At 44.4% G+C, this 18,187-nt stretch overlaps 1 protein-coding gene across 10 annotated transcripts in view; it reads left to right on the top strand.

Annotated features, from left to right (window-relative positions):
- LOC149984275 (WASH complex subunit 5-like) overlaps positions 1 to 16,755 on the top strand; it is a 63,685-nt gene extending 46,930 nt beyond the window's left edge. For 7 of the 10 annotated variants that reach the window (XM_090219568.1, XM_090219575.1, XM_090219586.1 and 4 more), the window contains 10 exons: positions 2,390 to 2,514; positions 2,988 to 3,150; positions 4,330 to 4,432; positions 6,173 to 6,252; positions 6,885 to 6,988; positions 7,731 to 7,860; positions 8,937 to 9,033; positions 14,651 to 14,804; positions 15,290 to 15,377; positions 16,069 to 16,755. In XM_090219568.1, the coding sequence (XP_090075694.1) occupies positions 2,390 to 2,514; positions 2,988 to 3,150; positions 4,330 to 4,432; positions 6,173 to 6,252; positions 6,885 to 6,988; positions 7,731 to 7,860; positions 8,937 to 9,033; positions 14,651 to 14,804; positions 15,290 to 15,377; positions 16,069 to 16,125 (1,101 nt within the window). In that variant the 3' untranslated portion in view covers positions 16,126 to 16,755. Of the gene's footprint in view, positions 1 to 2,389; positions 2,515 to 2,987; positions 3,151 to 4,329; positions 4,433 to 6,172; positions 6,253 to 6,884; positions 6,989 to 7,730; positions 7,861 to 8,459; positions 8,672 to 8,724; positions 8,899 to 8,936; positions 9,034 to 14,650; positions 14,805 to 15,289; positions 15,378 to 16,068 lie in introns of those variants that run through there. The other 3 variants (XM_090219571.1, XM_090219579.1, XM_090219582.1) reach the window with 3 other exon arrangements.
- The last annotated feature ends 1,432 nt before the right edge of the window (positions 16,756 to 18,187 follow it).

Below are 18,187 nucleotides of genomic sequence, written 5' to 3'. Positions count from 1 at the left end.
CTTGTATCTCCTTTTTATATATAGTCACATGACCTCTTTCTCATTGGGTCTGGTTGACTCCTTGTATCCCCTTTTTATATATAGTCACATGACCTCTTTCTCATTGGGTCTGGTTGATTCCTTGTACCTCCTTTTTTATATATAGTCACATGACCTCTTTCTCACTGGGTCTGGTTGATTCCTTGTACCTCCTTTTTATATATATAGTCACATGACCTCTTTCTCACTGGGTCTGGTTGATTCCTTGTATCTCCTTTTTATATATAGTCACATGACCTCTTTCTCATTGGGTCTGGTTGACTCCTTGTATCCCCTTTTTATATATAGTCACATGACCTCTTTCTCATTGGGTCTGGTTGATTCCTTGTACCTCCTTTTTTATATATAGTCACATGACCTCTTTCTCACTGGGTCTGGTTGATTCCTTGTATCCCCTTTCTATATATATAGTCACATGACCTCTTTCTCACTGGGTCTGGTTGATTCCTTGTATCTCCTTTTTATATATAGTCACATGACCTCTTTCTCACTGGGTCTGGTTGATTCCTTGTATCTCCTTTTTATATATAGTCACATGACCTCTTTCTCACTGGGTCTGGTTGACTCCTTGTATCCCCTTTTTATATATAGTCACATGACCTCTTTCTCACTGGGTCTGGTTGATTCCTTGTACCTCCTTTTTTATATATAGTCACATGACCTCTTTCTCATTGGGTCTGGTTGATTCCTTGTACCTCCTTTTTTATATATAGTCACATGACCTCTTTCTCATTGGGTCTGGTTGATTCCTTGTACCTCCTTTTTTATATATAGTCACATGACCTCTTTCTCAGTGGGTCTGGTTGATTCCTTGTATCCTTTTTATTAAATATAGTGGGGCAAAAAAGTATTTAGTCAAGTTCTCCCACTTAAAAAGATGAGAGGCCTGTAATTTTCATCATAGGTACACTTCAACTATGACAGACAAAATAAGATCCAGAAAATCACATTGTAGGATTTGTTATGAATTTATTTGCAAATTATGGTGGAAAATAAGTAAGAGGCTATATACGGTAGAGGGGCTATATACGGTAGAGGGGCTATATACGGTAGAGGGGCTATATACGGCAGAGGGGCTATATACGGCAGAGGGGCTATATACGGCAGAGGGGCTATATACGGCAGAGGGGCTATATACGGCAGAGGGGCTATATACGGTAGAGGGGCTATATACGGTAGAGGGGCTATATACGGTAGAGGGGCTATATACGGTAGAGGGGCTATATACGGTAGAGGGGCTATATGCGGTAGAGGGGCTATATGCGGTAGAGGGGCTATATGCGGTAGAGGGGCTATATGCGGTAGAGGGGCTATATGCGGCAGAGGGGCTATATGCGGCAGAGGGGCTATATGCGGCAGAGGGGCTATATGCGGCAGAGGGGCTATATGCGGCAGAGGGGCTATATGCGGCAGAGGGGCTATATGCGGCAGAGGGGCTATATGCGGCAGAGGGGCTATATGCGGCAGAGGGGCTATATGCGGCAGAGGGGCTATATACGGCAGAGGGGCTATATACGGCAGAGGGGCTATATACGGCAGAGGGGCTATATACGGCAGAGGGGCTATATACGGCAGAGGGGCTATATACGGCAGAGGGGCTATATACGGCAGAGGGGCTATATACGGCAGAGGGGCTATATACGGCAGAGGGGCTATATACGGCAGAGGGGCTATATACGGCAGAGGGGCTATATACGGCAGAGGGGCTATATACGGCAGAGGGGCTATATACGGCAGAGGGGCTATATACGGCAGAGGGGCTATATACGGCAGAGGGGCTATATACGGCAGAGGGGCTATATACGGCAGAGGGGCTATATACGGCAGAGGGGCTATATACGGCAGAGGGGCTATATACGGCAGAGGGGCTATATACGGCAGAGGGGCTATATACGGCAGAGGGGCTATATACGGCAGAGGGGCTATATACGGCAGAGGGGCTATATACGGCAGAGGGGCTATATACGGCAGAGGGGCTATATACGGCAGAGGGGCTATATACGGCAGAGGGGCTATATACGGCAGAGGGGCTATATACGGCAGAGGGGCTATATACGGCAGAGGGGCTATATACGGCAGAGGGGCTATATACGGCAGAGGGGCTATATACGGCAGAGGGGCTATATACGGCAGAGGGGCTATATACGGCAGTGGGGCTATATACAGTAGTGGGGCTATATACAGTAGAGAGGCTCTATACAGTATATATTAGCTGGTTGAATCAGGTTAGTTACACCTCGGGGTGTTGGATTGAAAACCTACAGGAGAGTAGCTCTCCAGAGACAGGGTTGGGAGAGCCCCGGTTTAAATGATATAGGTACTATTGAAACGGCCTCTTTGTGTTTCTTAGATCCAGGATTGGCAGAGTGTCTACCAGTCGACCCATATCCCCATACCCAAGTTCCCCGCGGTCGATGAGTCGGCCACCTTCATCGGGCGACTCTGTAGAGAGATCCTCCGCATCACAGACCCCAAGTAGGTATCTCTCTCTCTCTCTCTCTCCATATCACCTCGGTGGCGTCAGTCTGTTAGCTTGTAGCTAACACTACCTACTCATTCAAGGGTATTTCTTAATTTAAAAAAAAACTATTTTCTACATTTTGTAGAATAATAGTGAAGACATCAACACTATGAAATAACACGTATGGAATCATATAGTAAGTAACCTGACAAAAAAAATGTAATGGCCACCTTTTGCCTTGATGACAGCTTTGAAACACTCTTGGCATTCTCTCAACCAGTTTCACCTGGAATGCTTTTCCAACCTTCATCAAGACAAAGGGTGGCTATTTGAGGATTTAATTATGGAAGGTAGCGTTGGTGTTCTTTAATAACATGGTGTAAACATGGTAGAGGATGTCTGTTTTTTTGGGGGGGGGTATACTCTCTTCTCAGTGCTTTTAATATGTCTTCATGCAAAGCCTTCACCTGTTACCTGTGTTTCCCAGGGCGACGTGTTACATGGACCAGTTGAACACCTGGTACGACCTGAAGACCCACCAGGAGGTGACCAACAACCGTCTGTTCTCTGAGATACAGGACACCCTGGGGACCTTCGGCCTCAACGGGCTGGACAGGCTGCTCTGCTTCATGATGGTCAAGGAACTGCAGGTCACGTGATATTATGTTGTGAAACCCAGCCTGCCAGCCTATCAACACTACTCTCCTATCTGTTAGGATGCTATGGAATGAACTACCGCAGTCCTAACAACTATTTAACCTTTTTCAGTTAACCAGGTTAACCTTTTAATTTAACCAGGTTAACCTTTTCATTTAACCAGGTTAACCTTTTTCATTTAACCAGGTTAACCTTTTAATTTAACCAGGTTAACCTTTTTCATTTAACCAGGTTAACCTTTTTCATTTAACCAGGTTAACCTTTTTCATTTAACCAGGTTAACCTTTTTCATTTAACCTTTTAATTTAACCAGGTTAACCTTTTAATTTAACCAGGTTAACATTTTAACCAGGTTAACCTTTTAATTTAACCAGGTTAACCTTTTAATTTAACCTTTTAATTTAACCAGGTTAACCTTTTAATTTAACCAGGTTAACCTTTTAATTTAACCAGGTTAACCTTTTAACCAGGTTAACCTGTTCATTTAACCAGGTTAACCTTTTAATTTAACCTTTTAATTTAACCAGGTTAACCTTTTTCATTTAACCAGGTTGTCCCATTTTGACTTCAAACAATCTCGATATTGAGGTCAATATCAGTGTGCTGTTATATTTTAATACCGATACTGTCGTTCGTAGCTTCACTTTCCTGTTCGAGACAACGCTGGTCCTTATCATTCAACAAGCACATATTGCAGTGTGACTCGGCTCTCCTGTTTTAGCCTGGTTCCTCTCTAGGTTTCTTCCTAGGTTCTGGCCTTTCTAGGGAGTTTTCCCTATAGCCTGGTTCCTCTCTAGGTTTCTTCCTAGAGTTCTGGCCTTTCTAGGGAGTTTTCCCTATAGCCTGGTTCCTCTCTAGGTTTCTTCCTAGGTTCTGGCCTTTCTAGGGAGTTTTTCCTATAGCCTGGTTCCTCTCTAGGTTTCTTCCTAGGTTTTGGCCTTTCTAAGGAGTTTTTCCTAGCCACCGTGCTTCTACACCTGCATTGCTTGCTGTTTTGGGGGTTTCAGGCTGGGTTTCTGTACAGCACTTTGAGATATCAGCTGATGTACGAAGGGCTATATAAATAAATTTGATTTGATTTTTAATTTAGAATCGTCCAAGTGGTGCAGTTCGTTAGATGCTTCCCCTTCAAGGTTCCGTAACACGACAGGGTTTGTTTTGGGTTCCATTAGAACTTCCTGTCGGTGTTTCAGAAGACCATCCTGAGAGACAAGGCTATGGTGGATGTCTTTAAAGCCATGCTGAGCGCTGTCAATCCCGTCAAAGGTATTGTGGGTAGGTATCAACAGCTCAGGAAGGAGTCTTACCGGGGTTGTGTTCATTAGGATATACAATGGAGAAAATAAAAAACATTTTTTAAACGATTCGCAGCGGTGAAAACAAAAAATGATTATTGAGACAAATCCAGGAATTCCCTCCCCTGTTTCAGTCATTATGACCAGGGAACATTAGGCTCCCACTGAACAGGAGCCAGAGATGATGACCAGGGAACATTAGGCTCCCACTCTGAACAGGACCCAGAGATGATGACCAGGGAACATTAGGCTCCCACTCTGAACAGGACCCAGAGATGATGACCAGGGAACATTAGGCTCCCACTCTGAACAGGACCCAGAGATGATGACCAGGGAACATTAGGCTCCCACTCTGAACAGGACCCAGAGATTATGACATGGGAACATTAGGCTCCCACTCTGAACAGGACCCAGAGATTATGACATGGGAACATTAGGCTCCTGCTGAACAGGACCCAAAGATTATGACCAGGGAACATTATGCTCCTGCTGAACAGGAGATTATGACCAGGGAACATTAGGCTCCCACTGAACAGGAGATTATGACCAGGGAACATTAGGCTCCCACTGAACAGGAGATGATGACCAGGGAACATTAGGCTCCTGCTGAACAGGAGATTATGACCAGGGAACATTAGGCTCCCACTGAACAGGAGATTATGACCAGGGAACATTAGGCTCCCGCTGAACAGGACCCAGAGATGATGACCAGGGAACATTAGGCTCCCACTGAACAGGACCCAGAGATGATGACCAGGGAACATTAGCCTCCCACTGAACAGGACCCAGAGATGATGACCAGGGAACATTAGCCTCCCGTTGAACCCAGAGATTATGACCAGGGAACATTAGGCTCCCACTGAACAGGAGATTATGACCAGGGAACATTAGGCTCCCACTGAACAGGAGATTATGACCAGGGAACATTAGGCTCCCGCTAAACAGGAGTCAGAGATGATAACCAGGGAACATTAGCCTCCCGCTGAACCCAGAGATGATAACCAGGGAACATTAGGCTCCCACTGAACAGGAGATTATGACCAGGGAACATTAGGCTCCCACTGAACAGGAGATGATGACCAGGGAACATTAGACTCCCACTGAACAGGAGATGATAATCAGGGAACATTAGGCTCCCACTGAACAGGACCCAGAGATGATAACCAGGGAACATTAGCCTCCCACTGAACATGAGCCAGAGATGATGACCAGGGAACATTAGGCTCCCACTGAACAGAAGATGATAACCAGGGAACATTAGGCTCCCACTCTGAACAGGACCCAGAGATGATGACCAGGGAACATTAGCTTCCCGCTGAACAGGACCCAGAGATGATAACCAGGGAGCATTAGACTCCCAGTAAACAGGAGATTATGACCAGGGAACATTAGGCTCCCAATGAACAGGAGATGATGACCAGGGAACATTAGACTCCCAGTGAACAGGAGATTATGACCAGGGAACATTAGACTCCCAGTGAACAGGAGATGATAACCAGGGAGCATTTTGCTCTGGATATGACTGTCCAAGGCCAGAGATGATAACCAGGGAACATTATACTCTGGATAGGACTGTCCAAGGCCAGAGATGATAACCAGGGAACATTATTCTCTGGATATGACTGTCCAAGGCCAGAGATGATAACCAGGGAACATTATTCTCTGGATAGGACTGTCCATCATCACTCACGGTGGCATTTCTTTGTCTTCTTTCTGTCAGCGAATGCCAGTAAAGGTTATGCCAACGCTGTCGCCAAAACACAGAGGATCTGGGGTCCGTACCTGGAGTCCATCATGAAGGTACTGTGTTTCAGTAAACTGTTTCAGCAACAACCTCCACGTTCAGTGATCGGTCTCTAGATGACTATAATCATAGATGGGTGACACAGTGCAGAGTCTGCTGTCGTGGTAACACACTGGTACACCTCCAATTGACTCAAATTATGTCAATTAGCCTATCGGAAGCTTCTAAAGCCGTGACATCATTTTCCAAGCTGTTTAAAGGCACAGTCAACTAAATGTATGTTAACTTCTGACCCTCTGGAATTGTAATACATGTGAAATAATCTGTCTGTAAACAATTGTTGGAAAAATGACTTGTGTCAAGCACGAAGTAGATGTCCTAACCGACTTGCCAAAACTATAGTTTGTTTAACAAGAAATTTGTGGAGAGGTTGAAAAACGAGTTTTAATGACTCCAACCTAAGTGTATGTAAACTTCCGACTTCAGCTGTGCACCTCGAGGTTTATTACAAGTTGAGCTGTCTTCTACACATTCCCAGCTAAACGCTGAATTGCAGTATACAGACAGAAAGGGAGATCAAAGAAAATTCTAGAAGTTTCTCCGAGGTCTATACCCTCCTCCCCCAACCGGGGAGACCAGGGGGGTTTCAATCCCTGTGTGGAAGTGACACGGGTTGGTTTTTCCTCAGGTTGGTCAGATGCAGATCCTGAGGCAACAGATCGCCAACGAGTTGAACTACTCCTGCAAGTTTGACTCCAAACACCTCGCTGCAGCTCTGGAAAACCTCAACAAGTCAGTGGCCCCATCTGAGAGGATGCATAGAGAGACATGACATATTTATAAGTCTCGTTATAAGACGTTATGAAGGCTCGTACATGCTTATTAAAGGACGATATACAGTGGGGAGAACAAGTATTTGATACACTGCCGATTTTGCAGGTTTTCCTACTTACAAAGCATGTAGAGGTCTGTAATTTTTTATCATAGGTACACTTCAACTGTGAGAGACGGAATCTAAAACAAAAATCCCAGAAAATCACATTGTATGATTTTTTAAAAAGTAATTAATTTGCATTTTATTGCATACATCAAATGCTTGTTCTCTCCACTGTACCTGCAGGCTTTAAAAGTAAAAGGCTACTGTTCATTTGAAATGGAAAGAGTGATTGTTGCTTGTCATGAAAAGGGATGGCCGTTGTCATGGAATTTCTTATCAGTAGACATGGAAACGTCATAACATATTTTTTTCTAACATATATGTTTCTACTAATTGGTCTTTTGACCAATCGGATCAGCTCTTTTACCACTATTTGGTATTTTGACCAATCGGATCAGCTCTTTTTTCCACCAATTGGTCTTTTGACCAATCGGATCAGCTCTTTTACCTGTAATTGGGCAAAAGATCAGAATTTGTCTGCGTGTGTAAACTCGGCCTAAGAGTGTGAACCCGGTAAAGTAATGTCACTAAAATAATTTGTGTCTGTCATTTTAAAGGGTGTGTTGAACAGTCAGGTGTCTGCTGTATCTACTGTAGGTCTCTACTGGCGGATATAGAAGCCCACTACCAGGACCCCAGCCTTCCATACCCCAAGGAGGACAACAACCTGCTGTATGAGATCACAGCCTCTCTGGAGGCAGCAGGCATTCACAACCCACTCAACAAGGTCTGGCTTTAATTACTACTACTACTACTACTACTACTACTACTACTACTACTACTACTGCTACTACTACTACAGGGATTCACAACCCACTCAACAAGGTCTGGCTTTAATTACTACTACTGCTACTACTACTACTACTACTACAACTACTACATTCACAACCCACTCAACAAGGTCTGGCTTCTAATTACTATTACTGCTGCTACTAGTACTACTACTACAGGGATACACAACCCACTCAACAAGGTACACTACATGACCAAAAGTATGTGGACACCGGACTTGTTAGAAGGGTGGCATCCTATGACGATGCCACGTTGAGTCACTGGGCAATGTTTGTCTATGGAGATTGCATGTGTGTGTGTGCTCAATGTTCTGTTTTCAAAGATGTTCAGGACAGTCAGGACAGTCCGAGTTCAGGACAGTCCTGTGAAGATCTTACATTGAAGCCCCAGTGAAGTCAAATGTTTTGTATGATTTTGTACAACAGCTGATGAAACTAACCTGTTGCTGAATGTTGATTGGAGTTGTTTGTTCATGTTGTAGGTCTACATCCCAACTTAGCACCTCCCTTACTGCACCTGTTCTATATGTTGTAGATCTACATTACAACCGAGCGCCTGCCTTACGTCACCTGTTCTATATGTTGTAGATCTACGTTACAACCCAGCGCCTGCCTTACGTCACCTGTTCTATATGTTGTAGATCTACATTACAACCGAGCGCCTGCCTTACGTCACCTGTTCTATATGTTGTAGATCTACGTTACAACCCAGCGCCTGCCTTACGTCACCTGTTCTATATGTTGTAGATCTACATTACAACCGAGCGCCTGCCTTACGTCACCTGTTCTATATGTTGTAGATCTACATTACAACCAAGCGCCTGCCTTACGTCACCTGTTCTATATGTTGTAGATCTATGTTACAACCCAGCGCCTGCCTTACATCACCTGTTCTATATGTTGTAGATCTACATTACAACCAAGCGCCTGCCTTACGTCACCTGTTCTATATGTTGTAGATCTACATTACAACCAAGCGCCTGCCTTACGTCACCTGTTCTATATGTTGTAGATCTACATTACAACCAAGCGCCTGCCTTACTTTCCTATCGTCAACTTCCTCTTCATCATCGCTCAGCTGCCTAAACTGCAGTACAGCAAAAACCAAGGTGAGTTATGGTCAACTTTATTGATACTCACAGGGGAAATCAAGGTCAGTTTGAATCAACTTTATCCATACTCACAGGGGAAATCAGGGTCAGTTTGAATCAACTTTATTGATACTCACAGGGGAAATCAAGGTCAGTTTGAATCAACTTTATCCATACTCACAGGGGAAATCAGGGTCAGTTTGAATCAACTTTATTGATACTCACAGGGGAAATCAAGGTCAGTTTGAATCAACTTTATTGATACTCACAGGGGAAATCAGGGTGAGTTTGAATCAACTTTATTGATACTCACAGGGGAAATCAGGGTGAGTTTGAATCAACTTTATTGATACTCACAGGGGAAATCAAGGTCAGTTTGAATCAACTTTATTGATATTCACAGGAGAAATTCAATTTTTCACCATCATAATGACATATACACTGAGTATACAAAACATTAAGGACACCTGCTGTTTCCATGACATCGACTCACCAGGTGAATCCAGGTGAAAGATATGGTCCCTTATTGATGTCACTTTGTTAAATCCATTTCAATCAGTGTAGATGAAGGGGAGGAGATTTTTTAAAGCCTTGAAACAATTGAGACATGGATTGTGAATGTTTGCCATTCGGAGGGTGAATGGACAAGACAGAATATTTCAGTATCTTTAAAAATTGTATGGTTTTAGGTACCAGGTAGAGGGCTGGGTTCCCCTGGGTCCTGATGGTAGTAGGTACCAGGTCGAGGGCTGGGTTCCCCTGGGTCCTGATGGTAGTAGGTACCAGGTAGAGGGCTGGGTTCCCCTGGGTCCTGATGGTAGTAGGTACCAGGTAGAGGGCTGGGATTCCCCTGGGTCCTGATGGTAGTAGGTACCAGGTAGAGGGCTGGGTTCCCCTGGGTCCTGATGGTAGTAGGTACCAGGTAGAGGGCTGGGTTCCCCTGGGTCCTGATGGTAGTAGGTACCAGGTAGAGGGCTGGGTTCCCGCGGGTCCTGACGGTAGTAGGTACCAGGTAGAGGGCTGGGTTCCCGCGGGTCCTGACAGAGATCATTGCGGCGTTGTCTACATTTTTCATGCTGTGGGAGGTCAGACAGACACATTTTGGGATTAAAATGTTTTTATTGTCCTACAGATTATTTGTAAACATGAATCTTTCTCCTTTGTATGTGTTACCCTACCTATTGTATTAAAATAACATTATTTTTTATATTATTCACACGCTCAGATTTCTCTGCTTCAACTTCAGTAGTCTAGTCCTATTTGGGCGTGAGAGTGCGTCTAGTCCTAGTTGGGCGTGAGAGTGCGTCTAGTCCTAGTTGGGCGTGAGAGTGCGTCTAGTCCTATTTGGGCGTGAGAGTGCGTCTAGTCCTAGTTGGGCGTGAGAGTGCGTCTAGTCCTAGTTGGGCGTGAGAGTGCGTCTAGTCCTAGTTGGGCGTGAGAGTGCGTCTAGTCCTAGTTGGGCGTGAGAGTGCGTCTAGTCCTAGTTGGGCGTGAGAGTGCGTCTAGTCCTATTTGGGCGTGAGAGTGCGTCTAGTCCTATTTGGGCGTGAGAGTGCGTCTAGTCCTAGTTGGGCGTGAGAGTGCGTCTAGTCCTAGTTGGGCGTGAGAGTGCGTCTAGTCCTAGTTGGGCGTGAGAGTGCGTCTAGTCCTAGTTGGGCGTGAGAGTGCGTCTAGTCCTAGTTGGGCGTGAGAGTGCGTCTAGTCCTAGTTGGGCGTGAGAGTGCGTCTAGTCCTAGTTGGGCGTGAGAGTGCGTCTAGTCCTAGTTGGGCGTGAGAGTGCGTCTAGTCCTAGTTGGGCGTGAGAGTGCGTCTAGTCCTAGTTGGGCGTGAGAGTGCGTCTAGTCCTAGTTGGGCGTGAGAGTGCGTCTAGTCCTAGTTGGGCGTGAGTGTGCGTCTAGTTCTAGTTGGGCCTGAGAGTGCGTCTAGTCCTAGTTGGGCCTGAGAGTGCGTCTAGTCCTAGTTGGGCCTGAGAGTGCGTCTAGTCCTAGTTGGGCCAGAGAGTGCGTCTAGTCCTAGTTGGGCCTGAGAGTGCGTCTAGTCCTAGTTGGGCCTGAGAGTGCGTCTAGTCCTAGTTGGGCCAGAGAGTGCGTCTAGTCCTAGTTGGGCCTGAGAGTGCGTCTAGTCCTAGTTGGGCGTGAGAGTGCGTCTAGTATGTGTGGTCTCATTGAAATGGAGAAGGCTGTCTACATAGGCAGATAATCACATGGTAGTTCACTTAAATATGACATTTACTTAAATATAATTAGTCTACTTTGCCTGGAAATGAATATTTGTCACCCATATTTCTCGGTCTGAAAATCGTCCTAGTTGGGCGTGAGATTGCTTCTAGCTGTAGAGATCGTCCCACTCCTAGAAGGTAGACTATTTAAACAGCTGTAGAGATCGTCCCACTCCTAGAAGGTAGACTATTTAAACAGCTGTAGAGATCGTCCCACTCCTAGAAGGTAGACTATTTAAACAGCTGTAGAGATCGTCCCACTCCTAGAAGGTAGACTATTTAAACAGCTGTAGAGATCGTCCCACTCCTAGAAGGTAGACTATTTAAACAGCTGTAGAGATCGTCCCACTCCTAGAAGGTAGACTATTTAAACAGCTGTAGAGATCGTCCCACTCCTAGAAGGTAGACTATTTAAACAGCTGTAGAGATCGTCCCCCTCCTAGAAGGTAGACTATAAAAACAGCTGTAGAGATCGTCCCACTCCTAGAAGGTAGACTATTTAAACAGCTGTAGAGATCGTCCCACTCCTAGAAGGTAGACTATTTAAACAGCTGTAGAGATCGTCCCACTCCTAGAAGGTAGACTATAAAAACAGCTGTAGAGATCGTCCCCCTCTAGAAGGTAGACTATAAAAACAGCTGTAGAGATCGTCCCACTCCTAGAAGGTAGACTATAAAAACAGCTGTAGAGATCGTCCCCCTCTAGAAGGTAGACTATAAAAACAGCTGTAGAGATCGTCCCACTCCTAGAAGGTAGACTATAAAAACAGCTGTAGAGATCATCCCACTCCTAGAAGGTAGACTATAAAAACAGCTGTAGAGATCGTCCCACTCCTAGAAGGTAGACTATAAAAACAGCTGTAGAGATCATCCCACTCCTAGAAGGTAGACTATAAAAACAGCTGTAGAGATCATCCCACTCCTAGAAGGTAGACTATAAAAACAGCTGTAGAGATCGTCCCACTCCTAGAAGGTAGACTATTTAAACAGCTGTAGAGATCGTCCCACTCCTAGAAGGTAGACTATTTAAACAGCTGTAGAGATCGTCCCACTCCTAGAAGGTAGACTATTTAAACAGCTGTAGAGATCGTCCCCCTCCTAGAAGGTAGACCTATAAAAACAGCTGTAGAGATCGTCCCACTCCTTAAAGGTAGACTATAAAAACAGCTGTAGAGATCGTCCCCCTCCTAGAAGGTAGACTATTTAAACAGCTGTAGAGATCGTCCCACTCCTAGAAGGTAGACTATTTAAACAGCTGTAGAGATCGTCCCACTCCTAGAAGGTAGACTATTTAAACAGCTGTAGAGATCGTCCCACTCCTAGAAGGTAGACTATTTAAACAGCTGTAGAGATCGTCCCACTCCTAGAAGGTAGACTATTTAAACAGCTGTAGAGATCGTCCCACTCCTAGAAGGTAGACTATTTAAACAGCTGTAGAGATCGTCCCACTCCTAGAAGGTAGTCTATTTAAACAGCTGTAGAGATCGTCCCACTCCTAGAAGGTAGACTATAAAAACAGCTGTAGAGATCGTCCCACTCCTAGAAGGTAGACTATTTAAACAGCTGTAGAGATCGTCCCACTCCTAGAAGGTAGACTTATAAAAACAGCTCTAGACAAAGGACAAGTCTCTCCATCTCTGCTGTCTTCCAGCTACCAGCTACATCTACCATGTTGGCTGATCTAGCCCAGTAATACAGATAGTCCATATTGGCTGATCTAGCCCAGTAATACAGATAGTCCATATTGGCTGATCTAGCCCAGTAATACAGATAGTCCATATTGGCTGATCTAGCCCAGTAATACAGATAGTGCATATTGGCTGATCTAGCCCAGTAATACAGATAGTCCATGTTGGCTGATCTAGCCCAGTAATACAGATAGTCCATATTGGCTGATCTAGCCCAGTAATACAGATAGCCTAATATAACCATCTACCATATTGGCTGATCTAGCCCAGTAATACAGATAGTCTAATATAACCATCTAGCCCAGTAATACAGATAGCCTAATATAACCATCTACCATATTGGCTGATCTAGCCCAGTAATACAGATAGTCCATGTTGGCTGATCTAGCCCAGTAATACAGATAGCCTAATATAACCATCTACCATATTGGCTGATCTAGCCCAGAAATACAGATAGTCCATATTGGCTGATCTAGCCCAGTAATACAGATAGTCCATGTTGGCTGATCTAGCCCAGTAATACAGATAGTCCATATTGGCTGATCTAGCCCAGTAATACAGATAGTCCATATTGGCTGATCTAGCCCAGTAATACAGATAGTCCATATTGGCTGATCTAGCCCAGTAATACAGATAGTCCATATTGGCTGATCTAGCCCAGTAATACAGATAGCCTAATATAATGGGTCAACTGAGAATCTCTGGTAATTTTAACCTATTTCTTAAGTTATTTTTGCCCATTTGATATTGCCTATAGGGCGCAATATTGATGGGACCATGGCTGGCAGGTTACTGGGGTTGGGTTGGCTGGCAGGTGACTGGGGTTGGGTTGGCTGGCAGGTGACCGGGGTTGGGTTAGGTTGGCTGGCAGGTGACTGGGGTTGGGTTGGGTTGGCTGGCAGGTGACTGGGGTTGGGTTGTAGGTGACTGGGGTTGGGTTGGAGGTGACTGGGGTTGGGTTGGCTGGCGGGTGACTGGGGTTGGGTTGGCTGGCAGGTGACTGGGGTTGGGTTGGCTGGCAGGTGACTGGGGTTAGGTTGGCTGGCAGGTGACTGGGGTTGGGTTGGCTGGCAGGTGACTGGGGTTGGGTTGGCTGGCAGGTGACTGGGGTTGGGTTGGCTGGCAGGTGACTGGGGTTGGGTTGGCTGGCGGGTGACTGGGGTTGGGTTGGCTGGCAGGTGACTGGGGTTGGGTTGGCTGGCAGGTGACCGGGGTTGGGTTGGGTTGGCTGGCAGGTGACTGGGGTTGGGTTGGGTTGGCTGGCAGGTGACTGGGGTTGGGTTGGGTTGGCTGGCAGGTGACTGGGGTTAGGTTTGCTGGCAGGTGACCGGGGTTGGGTTGGGTTGGCTGGCAGGTGACTGGGGTTGGGTTGGAGGTGACTGGGGTTGGGCTGGCTGGCAGGTGACTGGGGTTGGGTTGGCTGGCAGGTGACTGGGGTTGGGTTGGCTGGCAGGTGACTGGGGTTGGGTTGGCTGGCAGGTGACTTGGGTTGGGTTGGCTGGCAGGTGACTGGGGTTGGGTTGGCTGGCAGGTGACTGGGGTTGGGTTGGCTGGCAGGTGACTGGGGTTGGGTTGGGTTGGCTGGCGGGTGACCGGGGTTGGGTTGTACCCACCATGTGATTGGCTGGTCCTGACCCATGTTGAGTGTGTCCCACCATGTGATTGGCTGGTCCTGACCCATGTTGACTGTGTCCCGCCATGCGATTGGCTGTATTCTCCTATTTGTCCAGGGATGACGTGCAGGAAAGCCACTGACCCGGTAGACTGGTCTCCTCTGGTTCTTGGCCTGCTTACTCTGCTGAAGCAGTTCCACTCCAGATACACAGAGCAGTTCCTGGCTCTCATTGGGCAATTCATACGCTCCATCATGGAACAGTGCACCAGGTATGTTTGATTGATTGATTTGATTGATTGATTGATTTGTTGATTGAGTGATTGATTGATTGATTTGTTGATTGAGTGATTTGTTGATTGAGTGATTTGTTGATTGAGTGATTTGTTGATTGAGTGATTTGATTGATTGATTGATTGATTGATTGATTGATTTATTGATTTGATTGATTTGCCAGTTTAAAAACCTCACATATACACAATAATTTTAAGAGCGTGACAGTGATATCACAGTAAAATCAGAATTATATATAAATAACACATGTAGTGCTAGTGAATGTTGCCCAAGGCTGCTATTTCAAACAGCTCTTTCCTGCAACAAAAAAACAAACGTTATCTCCATAGAGCTACTGTATAAATACAATTTGAATGCAAAAAAATGAAGTACATTTTGTGGATCACTGTGTTATAATATGTGGATTATATTCTGCTTCAAATTGAATGAAATGTAGATTTTTGGGTAAATAATTATTTTCCAGTCAGAAGATCCCGGACATGCCGTCCGACGTGGTGGGAGCTCTGATGTTTCTGGAGGATTACGTACGCTACACCAAACTGCCTCGCAAGGTAGGATTAGATTAGGATTAGATTAGGATTGGATTAGGATTAGATTAGGATTGGATTAGGACTAGATTAGGACTAGATTAGGATTAGATTAGGATTAGATTAGGATTAGATTAGGACTAGATTAGGACTAGATTAGGATTAGATTAGGATTAGATTAGGATTAGGACTGGATTAGGACTAGATTAGGACTAGATTAGGATTAGATTAGGATTAGGATTGGATTAGGATTGGATTAGGATCAGTATTGGATTGGATTAGATTAGGATAAGGATTGGATTGGGATTAGGACTAGATTAGGACTAGATTAGGACTAGATTAGGATTAGGATTGGATTAGGATTGGATTAGGATCAGTATTGGATTGGATTAGATTAGGATAAGGATTGGATTGGGATTAGGACTAGATTAGGACTAGATTAGGACTAGATTAGGACTAGATTAGGATTAGATTAGGATTAGGATTGGATTAGGATTGGATTAGGATCAGTATTGGATTGGATTAGATTAGGATAAGGATTGGATTGGATTAGATTAGGATAAGGATTGGATTAGATTAGGATTAGGATTGGATTGGATTAGATTAGGATTAGCAACAACACCCATGGGGGGGAAAAAAATACTATAGATATTCATCTGGAATATTACATTTTACATGCATATAATAATCTGTTGTTGTTTTTCTGTCTTTAAAGGTGGCCGAGGCCCACGTGCCAAGTTTCATCTTTGACGAGTTCAGGACAGTCCTGTGAAGATCTAGACAAAGGCCTCGAGTTCAGGACAGTCCTGTGAAGATCTAGATAAAGGCCTCAAGTTCAGGACAGTCCTGTGAAGATTTGGATAAAGGCCTCGAGTTCAGGACAGACCTGTGAAGATCTAGATAAAGGCCTCGAGTTCAGGACAGTCCTGTGAAGATCTAGATAAAGGCCTCGAGTTCAGGACAGTCCTGTGAAGATCTGGATAAAGGCCTCGAGTTCAGGACAGTCCTGTGAAGATCTAGACAAAGGCCTCGAGTTCAGGACAGTCCTGTGAAGATCTAGATAAAGGCCTCGAGTTCAGGACAGTCCTGTGAAGATCTAGATAAAGGCCTCGAGTTCAGGACAGTCCTGTGAAGATCTAGATAAAGGCCTCGAGTTCAGGACAGTCCTGTGAAGATCTGGATAAAGGCCTCTTAGTTTAACTTTCTGTTGATTAATTCATTTTGACTTTAATTAATCTCTTGGTTACGTAATGACCTTTAATGTGCTAATGCTTTAGTAACACTGTAAATAGTTGAATGGTTTTTAATAACATCAGGTGTTACCAGCTTTGGTATAATGTCACTGTGGTAATATGTCATTCATTAAATACAAAAGAGGCTTTGAATAAATATAATGGTATATCATTTTGTTGATTTTTTTAAAGTTTTATATAACAGAACTTTTTTAAAAACATTTTAAAATCCAAGCAATTTACAGTAAGTTTTTGGTGTCTTTTATTTTGAAGAAATGTCTGGCTGGACTTCCTCCTTCTTCAATGAGACTGGATTCATTGGTCCAGATCCTGTCCGACTGACTACATGAGTAGATGTTGCGTCGACCGTCAACCAATGGTTGCGTGCCACGTCATAAACTGTGCCGCCTGGCCATCATAAACCACATTGATATGTCATATCATGTGGATCCTAATAGTTTCCTCAGCATACTAGAGCTAGTGCGACATTCTGTATAATCTTTTAATTTTTTTTTACAAATCCTTCAATAGCATCAACCTATTTCATGTTACAAAAAACAGGCAAAATGTTGACAAAACTAGAAGACATCAGCAGCATGTCAAGTGGAAGCTTAGCTCCCAGTGTCTCCCGTTTTTAATTCAACACAGGTCGCTTGGACCGTGGTGTTCTCAGTCTTTTCTCTCGTCTCCTGATGGAGAAGCTGAACACAGGAATAAAACCACGAGGGGGAATGATTGGTATCTACCCCGATACCTGATGTTAATCTGTTCAACATAACAACATGGTAACTATTACATGTGGTGTAGTTACCTGAGTTTTAGACAAAGCAGCGATCTAAGTCCCCTGACTTGGTGTCCAGTGTCTGTGTGGGTACAGAGGTTACCTGACTTGGTGTCAGGTGTCTGTGTGGGTATAGGGGTTACCTGACTTGGTATCAAGTGTATGTGTGGTTACAGGGGTTACCTGACTTGGTATCAAGTGTCTGTGTGGGTATAGGGGTTAACTGACTTGGTGTCCAGTATATGGGGTTACCTAACCTGGTGTCAAGTGTCTGTGTGGGTACAGGGGTTAACTGACTTGGTGTCCAGTGTCTGTGTGGGTACAGGGGTTAACTGACTTGTTGTCCAGTGTCTGTGTGGGTACAGAGGTTTCCTCTATATGCTGTATAGTGACATTATGTATAGATATACCATTTCTAGAAGTCATATTCCTCATCTTAATGATACATTATGTATAGATATACAATTTCTAGAAGTCATATTCCTCATCTAATCTTGACATATTATGAGTTGAGATTTGGAAGGATGGCCTCGAGATTAGACCACATAGGTTAATGTAGCCCATCACAGGCCCCTGATCCTGTGCAGGGAAGTATTTTGGAGTGGACTGTGATTGAATAAGTATGATTAATAAATATATTTATTAATTTAATTTATATTCATTTATTTTGTAATGTTTTTTTTAGTTTACGTTTTTTATTTTGTATGATATCGTTTTCCCTCTTTCCCGAAATTGTATTCTTATTATTATTAATAGTTATCAATAATGTTGTTATTATCTTATTCAATACCCCGTCCAGCTGGTGGCGATAATGCACTCCT

This window comes from Oncorhynchus mykiss, chromosome 3 (assembly GCF_057628025.1).
Source record: "Oncorhynchus mykiss isolate SJ-2025 chromosome 3, ASM5762802v1, whole genome shotgun sequence".
In the NCBI taxonomy this organism is placed as follows: domain Eukaryota; kingdom Metazoa; phylum Chordata; class Actinopteri; order Salmoniformes; family Salmonidae; genus Oncorhynchus; species Oncorhynchus mykiss.
This window is presented reverse-complemented; position numbering and strand designations above follow the sequence as displayed.